We start from the raw sequence: 18,293 nt of genomic DNA, 5'->3' as shown, positions 1-18,293 counted from the left end.
ACTTTTGCAATAGAAAGTAGAGAAACAGTGCGATTACATACTAAACTAAATCGCCTTGAGAAGTTTAAAGACAAAGTGAAAGTAGATCTGTGCAACAAAACTGATGACGTATTTCACATTACCATTTTCAAAATGGCTTCTGCGAAAAGAAAACGTGATGGCGAGTTTGTCGAAGATAGCGAGACAACAATAAGTGAGTTGCAAGAACTATTTGGCTTACTATAAATATTCGTACCAACACACTATTTATTCGAAATACGATGGTGCAAGACCACAACGCTACCTAACAACATATGCCGCTGCCATCAGTAGAAATGTACTTGTAAACAGTAGCCGGCCTTCACCACACCGTGTTGTCTGTGCTTGTAAATGTAATGAGGGAGGCTTGCGGAAATCCACAGCCCAATGTTGTTTTGCTTGAGAAATGTCGATCATTATGGAGGTAAAAAAATCCATCAATTGGACTTTCACCGAGTGCGTAGTAGGGCCACGGATCACAACAATAGTACGGTTAGCCACTTCGCTCCATGTGCAGCTCTGCATGCCCCTATATAAAATATTGAACTTTCTCCCATTGCTCTTCAGTTCAGAGTCTTTGCACGGTCACAATGTCAGAAGTTTTATCAGACTATGCAGCTCCTTCTTTATCTCCATGATCAGATCATGGTCCCTCTATATTGTGATAGGGGAGTCGTGATCATTCGATAGCTTAGCTGCAAAATTGTAGCGCTACAGTGAGGCGGTCGGTGATTTTTGGTTTTTGCGACTTCACTCACCAGTAGCGCTACAATGCCGATAGCCCTGTAGAGGTGAAAATAAGCGCACCCCACTGGACAAGGCGTGTTGATGTGAAATGCTACATATTTACTGCATTTGGTCGTACTGATTTATCACTACTGAAGACTCAATACTATACTTCACTAATCTTGTCGTTTATTGGGTTTGGAATTTGTTCAAACACGTCGATCGCGTTCCATAAACATTGGACGTGTGTTGGGCATCGGTTTTTCTGGGAGCCGCCATTACCGGAAGTTGGTAATCACATCAACACGCCTTGTCCAATGGGGTGCGCTTATTTTCACCTGTACAGGGCCATCGGCATTTTAGCGCTACTGGTGAGCGAAGTCGCAAAAACCAAAAATCACCCACCACCTCACCGTAGCGCTACAATTTTGCAGCTATCGATAGCTCTGCGTGGCTTGTCAGGATTGTGTTGTGACTGATTTCACCTCCAACCACATAGCAGAGTTATTATGGTATCAGATTCATCACATACAAAACAAGATTGTATGCTGTATACTTAGTAAATATTTTCAACTGTACGCGTAACCACGGCTGATATACCAGGAAAGTTTTGGGATCATTAGTGGAAAGGGAATGCAAACTGTCAAAATGTATAATTCAACAATTGAATGCGAAAACTGGAACATCTGCCATGAGACAGAGATCGGCCCAAAACAAAGGGCCTTCTATTTACTACTTGTAGAAATTAGCATCTCTTTTTGCCTTTGAATTTTATGTAAGTTATCATAAAATGCCAAAATTTTCGTTTATTTGAATGTCATCAAATCTAAGGAAAAGCAATTCGCAAGGAAAGACCAAATTTGCACATTAATATTGTCTTTGGCCCAATGGGGCAGCCATCTTTGAATTGTTCAGGAGCATGGAAACAGGTCATGCAACTCAGTGCAGAATTTCTATGTAATATCAAGAAGGCGGCATAACCCTGTTACACAAGCCAGCCAGACCCAGACTCATGCCTTATGTATCACAACTAACTCTGTATACTACTTTTACATTCAAATTCAGTTATCAAGAAACAGTCTTTTGATAGTAGAAATTGCCCCTATCTGGATACAATTAACAGGTAAGAGTGCATTTCTATCATTGATATTACAATATTTATATGAATTTGGTGCAGTATCTCAAAAGATCTCAAAAGCGAAAAACAGACATGGTAAAGGGAGATGAGCAAATCAGGTGATCTGAGTTTTTGACCACCAATTTTATTCTATGTAGGCTGACATACAAGTTTGTGCCGTATCACCAAACTAGGGTAGACTACATGATGGCTTTACTGCTTCCTGAACCTCTAAATTTACAATACATTTACTAAATCTTGCCAAAGAATGCAGAAGGTCATCATGTTTATATTTTCTGCTCCAACAAATGACCCCAAAATATTATTTTCCATTTTCCTTTCCTTTGCAATAGATCGATCATTAAGTTCAGAAGATGATGAATATTGTGCCATGCTACACAGTTCCGAAAACACTTTGTTATTTTCTTGTTCCTGGTGACATTGTTGCTAATTATGGTGTACCATGTAGTATTCAGTCTTGAATCTTTTTGTGTGCTTTCTTTTTCCCCAATAGGAATGTCCTCGACTTTGACTTTGAGAAGCTTTGTTCTGTTTCTTTATCTCACATAAATGTCTACGCATGTCTAGTGTGTGGAAAGTATTTTCAGGGTAAGTGTTAATGAAATGTTATAGCCATTGTTTGAGTTGATAAAATGTCAGGCAAAACCAAAAAGCTACCAGTACTAGTGTAGGTATTAGGATGACTTGTTCTCCCTAGGAAAAAGGTGAAGGGTAGTGGCTAATTTGCATAAAATTTGCATATCTAGTTTGCATAATATTACAATGAAATATATGCAAAGGCACAACACACACACACAAACACACACAAATACAACAAATATTGAGTCAAACCATATCGTATTTTCCTTGAAAAATATGCCCAAACTTTAATTCCTGATAAGTCTACAGAAATACAGAAAATATACACGAAAAATTGTACTTCTTGCAAAGTTTGCACAGCATGCCTATGTGAAAAAAATAAATATGAAACTCTTACATTGGATAATAAAACTCACATAAATTTCTCACTCTTCTTATGAACGATCACCAAAAAAGACACAAAGTAGTCGTACGACCAATCGAATATTCTATGTCAGACTTCAATCAACGCACGGTCCAGTATTAGCTAAACCTATGCGCGCGCAAGACTCACCGTCAGAAATTCATGAATCGAGTAGATCAGGGTTATTGGGTTGTTCACATCGCACAAATAAAGAAATAAAACTGTTGGAAATGATTCGCAAGATTTTTGTGCAGCAGCAGCTGCTGTACGTGATCCGCATTGATCGTTGAAATGTAGCGACTAGCGACTAGCTCCCAGAACGAAATGTAAACAAGTTTGATAGCCGCCATTTTGAATGGACCAAATGTGACCTCGCTGTAAAGTCAAGGGCAAATTGAAGTTTGCAAAGGTTAAAACATCGGCGAAACTATTCAGAAATGAGATAAATAATTAAAATTTCTGTTTAAAATACCGTTTTTTTAATATATATACCACAGCACACAAATTCTATAAACCGATAAAAGCATTCTCGTCACCATCTCGAGAGAGACGTGACCATGACTATCGGATTACGTACACAAGGGTTAGCTGCAAAATTGTAGCTCTGTGGTGAGGCAGTCGTTGGGTATTTGATTTTTGCAACCTTGCTCACCAGTAGAGCTACAATGCCGGAGGCCCTGTGGAGTTCAAAATAAGCGCGCCGCACATGGCACGGCATTTTGATGTGAAATCACACATAATTACTGCATTGGGTCGTACCAATTTATCACTACTGAAGACTAAACATCATACCACACTAACCTTGTCGTATAAACTTTATGGGGTATGATATTTATTCAAACATGTCGATCGCCTTCCAAAAACATTTCTGGGAGCCGCCATTACCAACTTCCGGATATGGCGGCTCCCAGAAACACGCTCAATGTCTCACACCTCACGCCTCACCCTAGAGCTACAATTTTGCAGCTAGGTTAAGGGTAAGTGCCCTGGTACCTCAAAACTGAAAGTTTTAAACTTTTGCTTAAATTTTTGTCAAGCAAACTTCCAACCATTCTCTTTCTCTTTGAAATTCAGTCTATGGGAAAACTACCCGGTACTTTGAAATGAGCCCTAACATGTGGTAGATCAGCAAAGAATTGTGGAAATTTGATGAGTCCAAATATCTGTCTCAGACACACACTGTACGTTAATGTTCAGGGGTATCTTCCCCAGAAAGTTCTGTAGAATTGGGCTATTTATCTTTTCACTGCTTTTCCCAAAAACAGGGATGGCCAAACCCTAAACATTCTTTTGTGGCAAACCCTTGTAGGGTACTATGTTGTCTCAGTGTTTCCACTGATATCCCTAGAAAAACTCATTGAATTGAACACAAACCTTAGGTATGGGTACTGTTCACAATACAGAAATGGTTGTAGGCAAGGATTCCAGAAGATCAAACTCCAAACATGGATTTTACTCAACCTTGAAGGCATATATGATATAATCTTTATATAGAAATTATTTTCCCAAATCTAACTTACTTTGAAGTCAAACTGAAATTTTATGGCCATGATGTAAAAATGTTTGGCAAGGAAGTCCAGGAATATATTTGTCATTTATCTCTCTAACATTCCGTTTGATTTCAGGAAGGGGTCTAAAGTCTCACGCATACACACACAGTGTAGAAGTGGATCATCATGTGTTTTTAAATCTTCACACCCTGAAATTTTACTGCCTGCCTGATAACTATGAAGTCATTGATTCCTCACTGGATGATATAAAGGTATGCAATGCAATGATTTCCTCTTCTCTGTAGGCAAACAAATTCCCCAAAGGGGAGAAGTTGGGTTGGAGGACAGTGTTTGAGACTATCTTCTGCATTCATACATGTACTCCTTATTTTCATCAGTGAATACTGATACAGGGACAAAATGATTGCTTTACTATTGGAAGTCAGCATGATGTGAATGCATGCTTGTGGAACACAGTGCAGACGCGATGTAAACCATATTCTTGTCTTTCCTGGTAAGCGCCCTCAGGTGATACTGGCATGATTTTATTCCAATTCGGTGAAATTTGTGGTATTTGAGTTCATGATTGATTTCAAGGGGTATTGGATGACACAGGAAACCATCATTGCAAACAAACTGTGATTATGTCTCTTTAATGTAAATTTTTTTAAGGTTTTTGCAACAATCAACAACATTTACTTTGCCTACTGGATACAAATATGCTATATCAATATAAATGTCTCATTTGGTAGTCAATTTGAACCACATTTTTAACCAAAGTTGTATTTTGTCATTTTTCCGTCCAAAGTATGTACTACAGCCAACTTTCACAAAAGATAACATCAGACATTTAGACAAGACTGAGAAGTTATCCAGAGCCTATGATGGTAGTACATACCTACCTGGAGTAGTCGGCCTCAACAATATCAAAGCAAACGACTACTGCAATGTTATTCTTCATGTGAGTATCATATCAGTACTGACAACTTTCAGCACTATTTTACTTTTGACATAGGAAACTTTATAATCATTTAGAAGGGAAATATTCCACAAAACCAAGAAAAGTCTTTGTTTCTCATTCTTGTTACATCAAACTCAACCAATACATCAACCTTTTTTCATCTCCAATGAAAATAATTGTGTTAAAATGTAAACAAAAGTCCTTTGTATCGTAGAAAATATCTGTCACATTACCCAATAGTACATGTACTGTACAGTTTGCTGTGTGTCAAAATTAGTGATGCAAGCAAAAACCGTCATGTCCCAGGATCTATGATGCAAGGAAACATTCCTATTTTGATGCAGATATGCTGTTAGTATGATCTTGTCGACTGGAAAAAACAAACAAAACAAACAAAACACCAAAAATATAATAAAAAGGACTTCCCAGTATCATGTTTGCATGAGACCTTGGATCAGCAACAAACCTTTATTTTTAAGCCTCTCCTATTTCAAAGCTTTAGCCACCTACAATTCATAGTATCAACTTCATATATATCTTAGGCCCAAGGTTTTTTGTACACAATTCTTTTGCCCTCAGTTTTGTTTTGCTGTCAGCCAACATGTCACATCAAGGCAAGAACACTACTGACACCATGCTAGGTGTATCTTGTCATATGCCTTGATTCGCTAAATATCTTTAGTTTAACTCTAGTTTTAATTGATTAAATTTCTGTTCACAAAATTGTTGTGTAAAAAAGTTGCCAGTTGAATACCTTTGTTAAAATTATTTGAAAAGAACTCTGCGTAATTCCATAAATTGGTAGAATCTGTAGCCAGCCTGTTGAATTGCTAATTTATGTCGTAACCTAGTAGTAATATTCCTGTCATGGAGAAGATTTATTGGAAATATTAGTAGCAAACCAAAAGGAGATATTATATTGTAATATGGCTCAGTCTGATCCCAGTATCAAGAGTTATAGTAAAATTAGTCTGTATTGAACTTTTCTCAGGTGCAACCCTTAAAATTTTCTGTAAGAAGAATTTGAATTTCAGTGTTACCTGGATATGAGCTATAAAGTAGACAATCCATGTTTCCAATTTTACAGGCCTTTGCCCACGTACCACCGATGAGAAATTATTTCCTAAGGGAGGAGAACTATCAGAAGATCAAGAGGCCGCCAGGTGACATTTTGATATTACTGTCACAGAGATTTGGAGAGCTGATGAGGAAAATGTGGAATCCTAGAAATTTCAAAGCTCATGTCAGTCCCCATGAAATGCTGCAAGCAGTGGTTTTGTGCAGTAAGAAGAAATTTCAGATCACAGAACAAGGTTGGTACAGAAAAAGAATGGAATTCAGTTGAATTACAAGTAATGTTTGATGGGATTTTGATAACTTTATTTGATGTAAATACTTTGTCTGATATGTATAACAGAATATTTTCAATAGATAAAGAATTTGTTGAAAATCAAATTTTGTGTGACAAGCCCAGCCAATGCTCAGCATACATCCACATAGTTTTCCTCATCACAAAGAAAACACCCCAACAACCGGTTCTAGAATAGTCAAATCAGTAAATGTGCAAAAAAGTCAGTGTTCTTACATGTTTTGCTAATTTTGTCTGTATGCAATTTGTCACACACTAGTGCATCACGACTGTCGTCTTTTAATATCTTTTAAACTTCTGTATTCATAATGAGTGATAATATGCAAAGTGTGCATGCTGAATTGCTTGTACATGCTTCATTTCCTCGAAGTGGCATTGATTTTTTTTTAACATTTTTATGCATTTTATTTTGGTCCCAGAAGTTCCAATGTGCAGTTTTGGTGTCACTTGGACACCCCTTCAACAGTCAAACTATGCTAAACAATCTGTCCTCTCATCAAATCACACAAAACATGAAATATTTTGAAAGTCATTTGTCAGCTGGGTCACCACGTCAATGACGTTTAATTTCAGGTGACCCTGTGGAGTTTATGTCCTGGTTCTTGAACACGCTGCATCAAGCTCTGAACGGTGGCAAAGGCAGGGATAGCAGTATTATCTACAAGACATTTCAAGGTGCTATGAAAATCTACTCAAGGAAATTACCACCAGCAGATGTGGAGGAACTTGAAAAGCAAGCACTCTTGCAAAGTGAAGATTATCAGGGTGAGTATTGTCCACTCAACCACATTTAACCCTTTTACCACAATGGTTTAGCCCAAACCTATTGTTATCAATGGTGATTATGGACCCGTTTATGGGGAGTTGGGGTGAACAGGTTAAAAAGTGGGCATGTACCAAAGTTTTGAGGTGCATGGGTTAAAATAGAACGTACCTTCTGTACCTCCTGCACAGGAGGTTACTGCAGGGCTTGAACTCACTTGTGTGCAGGCTGCAATATGCATGGTCATGTTACTAATAGGCATAGGTAGATTGCCAGACTTGTGTGTACACCATGCACATTGTTGCTTTGGTGATAATGAGTGAACATTTACCATTGACTACATACATGTAAAGAGCTATTTTCACTCCTGTAGTTCCTGTGATCTTTTCTTTTGATTTTCATTTGAGATTGAAGAATGATGAAAATGAAATTCATCATGATTAAAACAGAAGTGTCAGTAGGGTAAAATTTTCAGTACTGTTTGCATTAAGGCCAATTGTAAATGTGAACATTGTACATATAACTTAATCAAGTCTTTGTGTAACAATGAATTTCTGGCTAGCATTGATACTAGCTAATTAAAGGGGGGTTTACACGTGTGAGTTAAGTCCGGGGTTGACACCGGAATAAATTTAAACCTGTGTCAGTTGGACGTGTAAACAGACAACACCGAACTAACTAAGAACTAAATTAATTCGGTGTCGGACGGCTGGTTCAGGTTCGGTGCCCCGTACTAAACAATGGCCTATTTACACGTGTGACCAGAACACCGAACTAAACGCCCAAAATATATCTTGTCTTCGGCTTGCGGTCATTACTACAGTGGACGGTGTTCAAGTAAGAAGCTGTCGCCATCGCGGCAACAATTGGTCACAGGAAGAGATCAGGCTACTTAATTTCAATCTGGAGAGACGAAAACGTCATCCGTATGATGGACGGCACGTCGAGGGATCGGCAAGTATATGGAGTCGTCGCTGCCAGGGAGAAGGGCTAGGGACTCGAGAGGACAGGGGAACAATGCCACAACAAAATCAAACGGTTGCGAGCTCAGTTCAAGTCCGTGTCCTAACTTTCAGCTGGTTCTTCACTTTCTCTACTATTTTTATATTATTTTTTACAAAGGCACAGACTTATTCTACCTGCAACTTAAAACTGATAGTGATTTGTTAGCTCATTCTTTACTATATTTCATAGGTTTTGGTAGCCGGTAACAGACACTTCGTGTTCGTGTCGGCTACATGGACGATCTGCCGTGTCCGGCACACAGTCCATGTAGCCGACAATGAGATGCAATGATATGCGGTCAAGGTCTCCTCAACTAACTTTCAGCTGGTTCTTCACTTTCTACTATTTTTATATTATTTTTACAAAGGCACAGACTTATTCTACCTGCAACTTAAAACTGATAGTGATTTTGTAGCTCATTCTTTACTATATTTCATAGGTTTTGGTAGCCGGTAACAGACACTTCGTGTTCGTGTCGGCTAAAGGGACGATCTGCGTGTCCGGCACACAGTCCAGGTAGCCGACAATGAGATGCAAATGATATGCGGTCAAGGTCTCCTCAACTAACTTTCAGCTGGTTCTTCACTTTCTACTATTTTTATATTATTTTTTACAAGGCACAGACTTATTCTACCTGCAACTAAAACTGATAGTGATTTTGTAGCTCATTCTTTACTATATTTCATAGGTTTGGTAGCCGGTAACAGGACACTTCGTGTTTCGTGTGGCTACATGGACGATCTGGCCCGGTGGCGACAACAACAGTCGTATGGCAGAGCTAGAAAAACGATGCCATTTAACGATGAGTTGTAGGTAGTAAAGGGAAAGCAACTCCACACATCGTTCATATTTGAGTTGTTTGCGTTTTGTGTATGATATTGTGTATAATATAAGTATATCATGTTTGGCTGCTTTATGTAAAATGTTGCTTAGCCATGGCGAGACTTACCCGTAATCTACGTGTCTTGATGATGTAAATCTGCACTGGAGCGGAGAGACTACTGTGACACTACGATCCTCTGGCGCTACGTTTCGAAAACAGCGTTTTCTTGATTGGTGAGACGTGTTGAATGGTTGATTGTTTTTATTTGGTAATATGTTGTTCCACTTACGTTTGTTGTTCAAGTAGGGAAGCTAGAATGTCTACTGTTTGATCTTTTTGTGTTTGTATATAGGTTCGTGTGAACCTGAGTTTGAGCTATTGTAGTTTTTGTAAAGTCTGGCGATTATAAGTGTGTCGCCTATATTTCTGTTCCTTCTATATGCGATTATTGGTTGGTTTTGGAACAGTTTTTTTAGTGTTTCGTCTTTTTCAAGTTCACTCCAGTTTTCTGTCAGGGCTTGCTTGATTTTTGTCATTCTGATGTACGGGCTATATGTTGTAATGAAGACTACTGTTTTAATTGTTGGTGGCGTTATTTCTTTCTTTTTGTTGTTCAAGCAGTCTTTTTCTGCTTTTATGATCTGTCTCTCTGATAATGCGTTCTATTTAATTTTTTTATATTGTCGGTCTTGTAATTTTTCACTAAATTGTGTGACTTTCTGTGTAAAAGCGGTTTAGTTGTTACGTGTTCTGATGTATCGTAATGTTTCACCTTTGATCAGACCTTTGAATGTTGCTGCCGGATGGCATGAGTTTCTTTGTAAGGACTGGAATGTATCTGTTGGCTTTACTGTGTCTTGATGTCGAGAATATTCTCTTTGTTGTATCGACGACCTTTGTAGATAGTCAGGTCTAAATGTGTGATTTCTTGAGAGGAGCTTTCAAAACGAAAATTTGAAAGTAGGATGCATTTTGTTGATGTTTAATATGAATTCATTGAGTTCGTGTTGTGTTCCGATGAAAATCAGAAAAAACATCGTCCCTGAACCTCAGCCAGGTCGGTAGTTGTTGTTTGTGTTTCTGTATTTATTCTCATTTCTGTCTCGTGAAATGTCATATCTGCTATTTAGAATTCATCGTTGAATTCAAATGTGTTGTTTTTTAAGATTATTTCTAGTAGAGCCATCATGTATTTCGTTGGTGGTTGCTTGATTATGTAATTGTTTGATGATCTTTCCTGATTTAATGCTCCGCCGACTGATTCAATTGCCTCATTATGTGGTGTATTCGTGAACATGGAAATTACATCCAGTGTTAGTAGTGTCGCATTGGCCGGAACTTCGATTGTCTCAATTTTCCGTATAAGAGTCTGATCTTAACATGAAATAGATACCGACATCAGACGGGGCGAGGCCATCGATACTCTCTCCTAGTAAATTTCTTCGACGAAGGCGTCTCGATTGGTTGACAAAACACAAAAAGAGCGTAGACAGCAGCTGCACGATGTGTAGGTCCGCCATTGCAAACAAGCGATCGTTCTCTAGCCCAGATATCGCTGAGGGCGCTTGACCAGAACTAAATTTATACCTTGTGTATGACATGTAAACGTGAGATCGCTTAGATCGCTGATAAGGAATCTTTACAGAGCGACTAATCAGATTCCCTCAGGTTTAAAAAAAATACACGTGTAAACCCACCTTAACTCATTGACCAGATGATAAATCCTTTGACAGACTTTCTTGTAAAGCCATGGCATTTCAGAGAAAAGACACTTATTATATTCTTCATCGACCATAATGAAAATTTAGATGAAGTAGAGAGCTCAATATCTGATGCAAATGTCCACAAGCTGTTTTCCAGTGTACTGCAGCAGTTATGTCAGTACGGTGTGTGTGTGTGTGTGTGTGTGTGTGTGTGTGTGTAGGAATTCTTTAAATACATGACATGAAAATTGCAATAATTTTTTATTTTTCAGAGGTAATATCCTATTCACCATTCCTGTACCTGACACTAGACATTCCGCCAGCACCGCTCTTCAAAGATGAACTGGAGCAGAATATCATCCCTCAGGTTCCGCTACACACACTGCTTAGTAAATTTGACGGCATTTCAGAAAAAGTAAGGCACAAATCTCAGACTATCTCTAGAACAATTTATTCAGAAGGCATATTGACTTTTTTGTAGGTTTCTTCTCTTTCAGTTTATACTGTCATTAGTTATCAGACAGAATGACTAGATATTGTTCTTTTTTGTGGTTATACCCGTCGCAGTACTCAAGATCGATTCATTTTGTCACAAGGTTTTGAAACCGCCTTTAGAACTTATTCCTTTTGAAACTCAATGAGTGATATCACTCGCATTTTTCCCATATGCCTTCATGCATCAATAACCATGTCTCCCATGGTTTATAACATTTCCTTTTTATTTGCACAAGCATGTCCTACATATCTTTTTAGTCCCCGCGGACGAAGTCCGGCGGGGACTTATAGATTGGGTCCCGTCTGTGCGTCCGTCCGTGCGTCCGTGCGTCCGTCCGTCATCAACAGTTTCTCAGACACTACTGAACCAATTTCGTTCAAACTTGGCACAAAGGCATAGCACTATGACCTACAGATGCACGTCGATTTATTTTGTGATACGATCGAATTTGGCCGCGAGGCGGCCATTTTGTTGCGATTTTTCATGTCTTTGGACCATAACTCAGACATCCTTGAGCAGATTCTGTTCAAACTTGGCACAAAGGCATAACACTATGGCTTTCATATCCATGTCAAATAATTTTGCGATATGATCCAATATGGGCGCGAGGCGGCCATTTTGTTGCGATTTTTCATGTCTTTGGACCATAACTCAGACATCCTTGAACAGATTCTGTTCAAACTTGGCACAAAGGCATAACACTATGGCCTACATGTGCATGTTAAATTAGTTTGCGATACGATCCAATATGGGCGTGAGGCGGCCATTTTGTTTGCGATTTTTCGTGTCTTTGAACCATAACTCAAACATCCTCGAACTGATTCTGTTCAAACTTGTCACAAAGGCATAACACTATGGCCTACATATGCATGTCAAATTATATTGCGATAAAATCCAGTATGGGCGTGAGGCGGCCATTTTGTTGCGATTTTTCATGTCTTTGGCCTATAACTCAGACATCCTTGAACCGATTCGGTTCAAATTTGGCACAAAAGCAAAACAGTATGCCCTTCATATGAACACCAATTTATTTCGTGAAATGATCCAATATGGCTGACAGGTGGCCATTTTTTTGCGATTTTTTCATGTCTTTGAACCGTAACTCAAACATCCTTGAACCGATTTTGTTCAAACTTGGCACAAAGGCAAAGCACGTACTATGGCATGCATAGGCATGTATCAATTAACCTTGCGATAGGATCCAATATGGCTGCAGAACTGCCATTTTGTTGGAATTTTGCACGTCTTTGAAGCGTAATTCAAAGGTCATTACACCCATTTTGTCCAAACTTGGCACAAAGATCAAGCACTATGGCATACATGTCAATTTACTTCGTGACATGTTCCAATATGGCTGCCAGATTGTAAATTTTTTTCCAATATCGCTGCCCGATGGTCATTTTTGGATTTTTTCATGTCTTTGAGGCTAATCATATGCAAATATTCCTTAACCAATGTTGTTGAGACTTGGTACAAAGATAAAGTACTATGGCATACATATGCATGTCTACTAATTTTGTGCTATGATCCATATGGTCAATAGACAGCCATTTGATTTCAATTTTGGTGTGATATGTCTTTGAAACATAAACATAGGTCACTGTCCTCGATAGACTGATTTTGTTCAAACGTGATACGAATTCGAAGATAAAATACTATGGCTGCATTCTTGTGCACATTAATTTGCTCATTATATGATTCGAAATGGCTGATGGCTGATTGCACAACATACCCAATCCCATAGCATTTCGAAAATTCCACCAAACCATGTGTATAGTATGTGCCGTCATGACACTAGAGGCAGTGAGGGCATCGTTATGTGTGATGTAATCAAAAGTTCCTTCAGTGGTCATTACCGGCAGAGATGAGTCATTTATTGAACGTTCCTCAGATTACTTTATTATGCAAGTCACAGGCCTGATGCACCCGTTGCATCAATGTCATTCCACAGCAACCTAGACCACAGCTACCTAGACACCGAAGATTATAACAAAATGGACAAGCGGGGACTGTGTCATCAACGATGACTTTTTTGTAGTTTGTCACATACACCATTGTTTGTCACAAACTTACAAGACCACACAATCCTGGTGGGAGAAAAAACACAAGTTGTAACACATGGGACCACAAAAACGTTTTGCTTTGTTCAATGAATCAATCACTCCACTGGCCTTACAAGTGAATCACAGTTGCATTACTACCATAAAGAAAGTATGCAGAACTACCAGACCATCCTGCAGGACCACTGTACTTGATATACTGTGAATTTGATTGTTTGGACTACTAAACACAGTGAATTTGCTTACTCCTAAAATGTTAGCACTGACACAGTCCCTCCACAGAGGGACTGTGGTGTAGTAATGTTCCACAATGCTTAACAGTAACATAAAAAACCTTCTATGGTGCGATGCATCGCATATGCCTTTTACAAGATATTTCTTTCTTTCACAAACTCAGGAATACAAGACTTACAAAGACTCCACAATGAAAAAATTTGAGCTGACTCATCTTCCAAAGTATCTTTTGCTCTACATCAAACGATTCACCAAGAACATTTTCTTTGTGGAGAAAAATCCAACCATCGTTAATTTCCCCGTCAAGTGAGTATTTAATATAAATTCAGTTCATGACAGAATGAGATAAATTTTTCACACTAGATATAATAATGCAGATTTGTGTGTTACAACAGTGCTGATTGCGATTTTAGGTTTTTCACTAAATATAGCATTACATGTGCAACATTGCTCCTGAGAAAATGTTGGAACAAATTTTGCCAGTTTTGTGCTTGAGGTTGTTCATGTCATTCTTTGTTTGACATCTTGATTTGTACAGGTTTTACCATTACGTTTATGATTTCAGAGTTCCATTCTCATCAACCTAATATGCATAATTTCACGGTCAGAATACTCAATAATAGTGAACTTGTTTTTTTTCCCTAAATTTTCCTTCTCCCGGAATAAAGGAATGTAGATTTCCGGGAATATCTTACAAAGGACCCAGAGGTACAGAAGAGGCACAAGTACACCACGTATGACTTGATGGCAAATATTGTCCATGAGGGAGATCCTAAAAAGGGAACATTCAGGGCTCACATTCTTCACAAGGTACGTATTTATCCCAGTGGGTGATGCAATACATTTCCAGTTGTTTCTCCAGAATGAGTCATGTATCCAGGATTACACTCTCGGAGGTCAATGTCATACCTAATTGCTGAATCATCGAGCGACACTCCAGGTGTTGTGATTGTATGCCACTAAAGCCAGGAATAATAATCAAATTGTTCCTAAGAATCGCCTCGTCTACTTAGCCAATTTGGAATTTTTTTAAAATTACGGTAGATATATGCTTCCACATTGCAATTATTTTAGTGCTATCAGTGATGTATTTGTTTTCTGGGAGAATGTAGAAATGCTCAGAATATGTTCTGTCAACACTGCCTGTACATCCAATGCCTCTATTATTGTGGACAGTTTGGAAAATCTGGACTCCAAGTCATCACTATAACAATGTAACTAGTGAGAGGTGGTTTTGCTGGTTTGTAAACAAAAATTTGCTCGCTGCGTCTGTGGCTCTGCCACACATGGTAGACTAAAATATGTTTTGTAGAAGTTCAAAAGTCTGAATATCTGTCCCAAAGGCACATTCTACCTTAACCTGTGTTTTCAGGATAAGTCCAAATGTCAAATGTGCAATGTCAATTCTGTTTGTTGGTTAGCTCTCACTTTGTTGTTTATTGAGGTCAGTTAGTGGACAAAGAGAGTTCTGTTTCCAGCCTGGAGAAACCAGACTTCACTTAGAGTCAGATCTGAATGGTAACCCAGTTCATAACATGAAGAATAAACCGATGACACATGAGAAAAGTGATAGGGTCACACTGTGACAATTCTTGCATTAGTTATTTTCTGACTATTGGTTCTCTAACAGGGTTCAGGAAAATGGTATGAAATTCAAGATCTCCATGTCACAGAAATACTGCCACAGATGATTACACTATCAGAAGCATACGTTCAGGTGAGAATTTCATGATGTAACATTGATGCATATGTAATTGAGTGTTTTTACGTTGAAAGAAACGATGACCCTTTTCACCCAAATGGCAGGAAAGCAAAGATCAGAACAAATAAATTGACAATAATCAATATTTTTGTTGATACAGTGTATCATACAGCTGAGGTGGGTATATTTGGCACAGCAAATTAGGGAATTACCCAGCAACTTAGCTGAGCAGTTTGCTGTGTGCCCACAGTCTGCGTGTGGTTACACTTTGAGTGATCTCAGAACTACAATGTAGACACTGTATCTGGATGACCATGGTGATTGTTTAAAGTGTTCACTGACCACATGCAGACATTTGTGACACACAGTAAAGAAACTGATGACCAAAGTCAATTTCATTGCTACTCTGAACCCTCCTTTCATGCTACGTGTATTATAATGAGAAAATTTGTATAAAATGATTACATGTATTTCATTTTCGATATTTACATCCTTCATCTGACTCCCTATACTGATATTTTCTATCATTTTATGACAACTTTCTTTTTGGGATGACGTTTATGTTTTTCAAAGCTCATCTTTTATCTGTCAAAGTCTTGAAGGTAACAAATGCTGTTTCAAGACTACGAAAAAAGGGCTTATGCTGCACTGTAGTGCTATGCAGCATTATCCTAGGGGGTATGTTTGTATTTATTGGCAATGAGAAGTACCCCCAGACAAGTTCTGATTCTTCCATAAGGAGATGACCCAATATTCTTTATGCGTGCCACAGATTTAGACTCATATTTTGAAGTCTTCATCCATTTTCTGTTTTCTCTATCCAGAGCTGTAATAGTCAAATTATCACTTCATGAATTGCGGTCAAAGTTTCTCTCAGTAAATATCCAATTTCATGAATAAATCTCAAATCTGTGTTTTTTATCATTTTCCAGATCTGGGCCTTACGAACAGAGGATGATGAGAATTCATCGAAGACAGAAAAAAATGAGAATGGCGACAAAGAGGATAAATCATGATCAGATATGTTTGGTGTGAACACTGTTCTTTTAAGAAAGTTTGAAATGGTAGTCACCAGTAAATGGATAACACAAAAGAGCCTGTACTGTGTCTTGCCAGCATAGGCATGAAGATTATGGGCACAATCAAAGCTAGAAATGTGCTTAACCTAAAGGGCCTTTTATATGAATAAATATAAACATACCCCTTAGGTTAACCTTCAATTGTACGACCTAGCAGTGCCAGACTTCTATAATCTTCCAGGGCTGTTTCTTGATGGTGGTGTATTGTAGGAAATCAAGATCATATATCAGGAATGTTTGCATTGAATTTGAAAATATTTTGAAGCGTACAAAATTAGAGAAATGAAATGGGACCAATTTGTACACATTTAAGGTGTATGAGACATCCAACTTTTCTTGAAAAATGCAGTGGAAAGGCATTTTGGTTTGTCTCAGTTACGCCTCCATTGTTGTCATGACAGCTGCGTATCAAATCAGTTGATATTCTCTTACAGCAAGAATAGCCCTAACTTTTTGTAGTATTTTCAGTACTTTTATACTGTAAAAACTACATGTTCTTCTTACGATCCACAAAATATGTTGCAATACAAAGAATTAGTGGTACATGTACCAACACATTGCAAAGTTGTCTACAACATGCAATACCATCGTCAACGATGAATTCCGGTCCTTGCTAATATTCAGTTGTCAATGAGAACATTGGACATGACATTATGAGCTGCGTCAAGCTTTCAGATATTTAAAGTAAAATTTCAGTCTTGTCTTCATGTTTCCTCACATTTCATGAAAGGTTGTTGGCTGTGAAACTTTTACAAGCTAAGGTAGCGTGTGCCCCAAGGACAGATGTTCAGATTTCCGAACTTTTACAAAATTTTGTGGTAGACCACTTGTAGGGGCTTACTTGAAATCTTATTGAGTAACAGAAGTTCTGACAGTCTTATTTTTGAAAATTGAATATTTTATTTTTCCATAGAGTTAACACAGCGATGGCTGCCAGTTTGAATTTCAAGTGTCGATAAATATTGAGTACTGGTAATCTGTTTCTCTAGTACCACATTTTGCACAGTGACCCCTGATTTTTATTCCATATCTCAAAATTGAATTGTTAAAAGTTTCCATAGGAGAGTTTGACAAAAGGTTTAACTTTTTCAATTTTGAGGCCCGTACTCACTTAATCCTCTTTCTACCAGGCTCCATAGACAAACCATAAAAATAAATACAACTTGGGAGAAAGAGGATTAATAAACAAAGAATTCATCCCGGGAATGAAGACAGGCAGGGGAAAGAGACTTGTTAATTTCATTTTCCTTTATAATGAATAAACATTTTTTTTACAAAACTTCCTTTTAGTGTTTTTAATATTTTTCCTCAGTTAGGACAGGACTTGGCAGCACTGAGACTGAGACTTCAAATATTTCCAGAGGTTTTGATTCATTCATTCACTCCATCATCCATGGAGCAAGCAGTCCATGTACAGGATGAGAGACACCCGTCATCCACCCAATGAGATGCAAATATTTTCAGAATATTTTGTATTTATCCATTCACCCTGGCACCCAATGGGCAAACAGCCCATATAGGATGAAGTACCCATTACACCTACCCTAGCCACATCTTGTTCCCAAAGTCACCATTCTTTGATCATTGGTTTTGTACCGGTACCCACTGGACCATGATGCCTCTAAATTTTAAAATAGATTTGAAATGTGTGGATACACAATCATAGACAGTACAGAGGGAAGATCCCCCTCTAGAGTTTATGATACAACAATCTCAAATTGCCTACTCGTATACTAGGAAATTC

General features: G+C 38.2%; 1 protein-coding gene across 2 annotated transcripts; it reads left to right on the top strand.

Annotated features, from left to right (window-relative positions):
- The first annotated feature begins 18 nt into the window (after positions 1–18).
- Positions 19–17,828, top strand: LOC139122591 (ubiquitin carboxyl-terminal hydrolase 39-like). 2 transcript variants are annotated; one of them, XM_070688143.1, is made up of 12 exons: positions 19–193; positions 1,810–1,867; positions 2,376–2,470; positions 4,490–4,626; positions 5,163–5,315; positions 6,403–6,628; positions 7,258–7,449; positions 11,251–11,393; positions 13,932–14,074; positions 14,437–14,578; positions 15,399–15,485; positions 16,403–17,828. In XM_070688143.1, exons 1-12 carry the CDS (start codon positions 133–135, stop codon positions 16,484–16,486), a joined length of 1,521 nt encoding a protein of 506 aa, XP_070544244.1. In that variant the 5' UTR covers positions 19–132; the 3' UTR covers positions 16,487–17,828. The 2 variants fall into 2 exon arrangements, with proteins under 2 accessions (XP_070544244.1, XP_070544243.1); XM_070688142.1 differs by having other exon boundaries at positions 124–442.
- The last annotated feature ends 465 nt before the right edge of the window (positions 17,829–18,293 follow it).

Source organism: Ptychodera flava, chromosome 22, assembly GCF_041260155.1.
Source record: "Ptychodera flava strain L36383 chromosome 22, AS_Pfla_20210202, whole genome shotgun sequence".
NCBI classification, from domain to species: Eukaryota; Metazoa; Hemichordata; class Enteropneusta; family Ptychoderidae; genus Ptychodera; species Ptychodera flava.
This window is presented reverse-complemented; position numbering and strand designations above follow the sequence as displayed.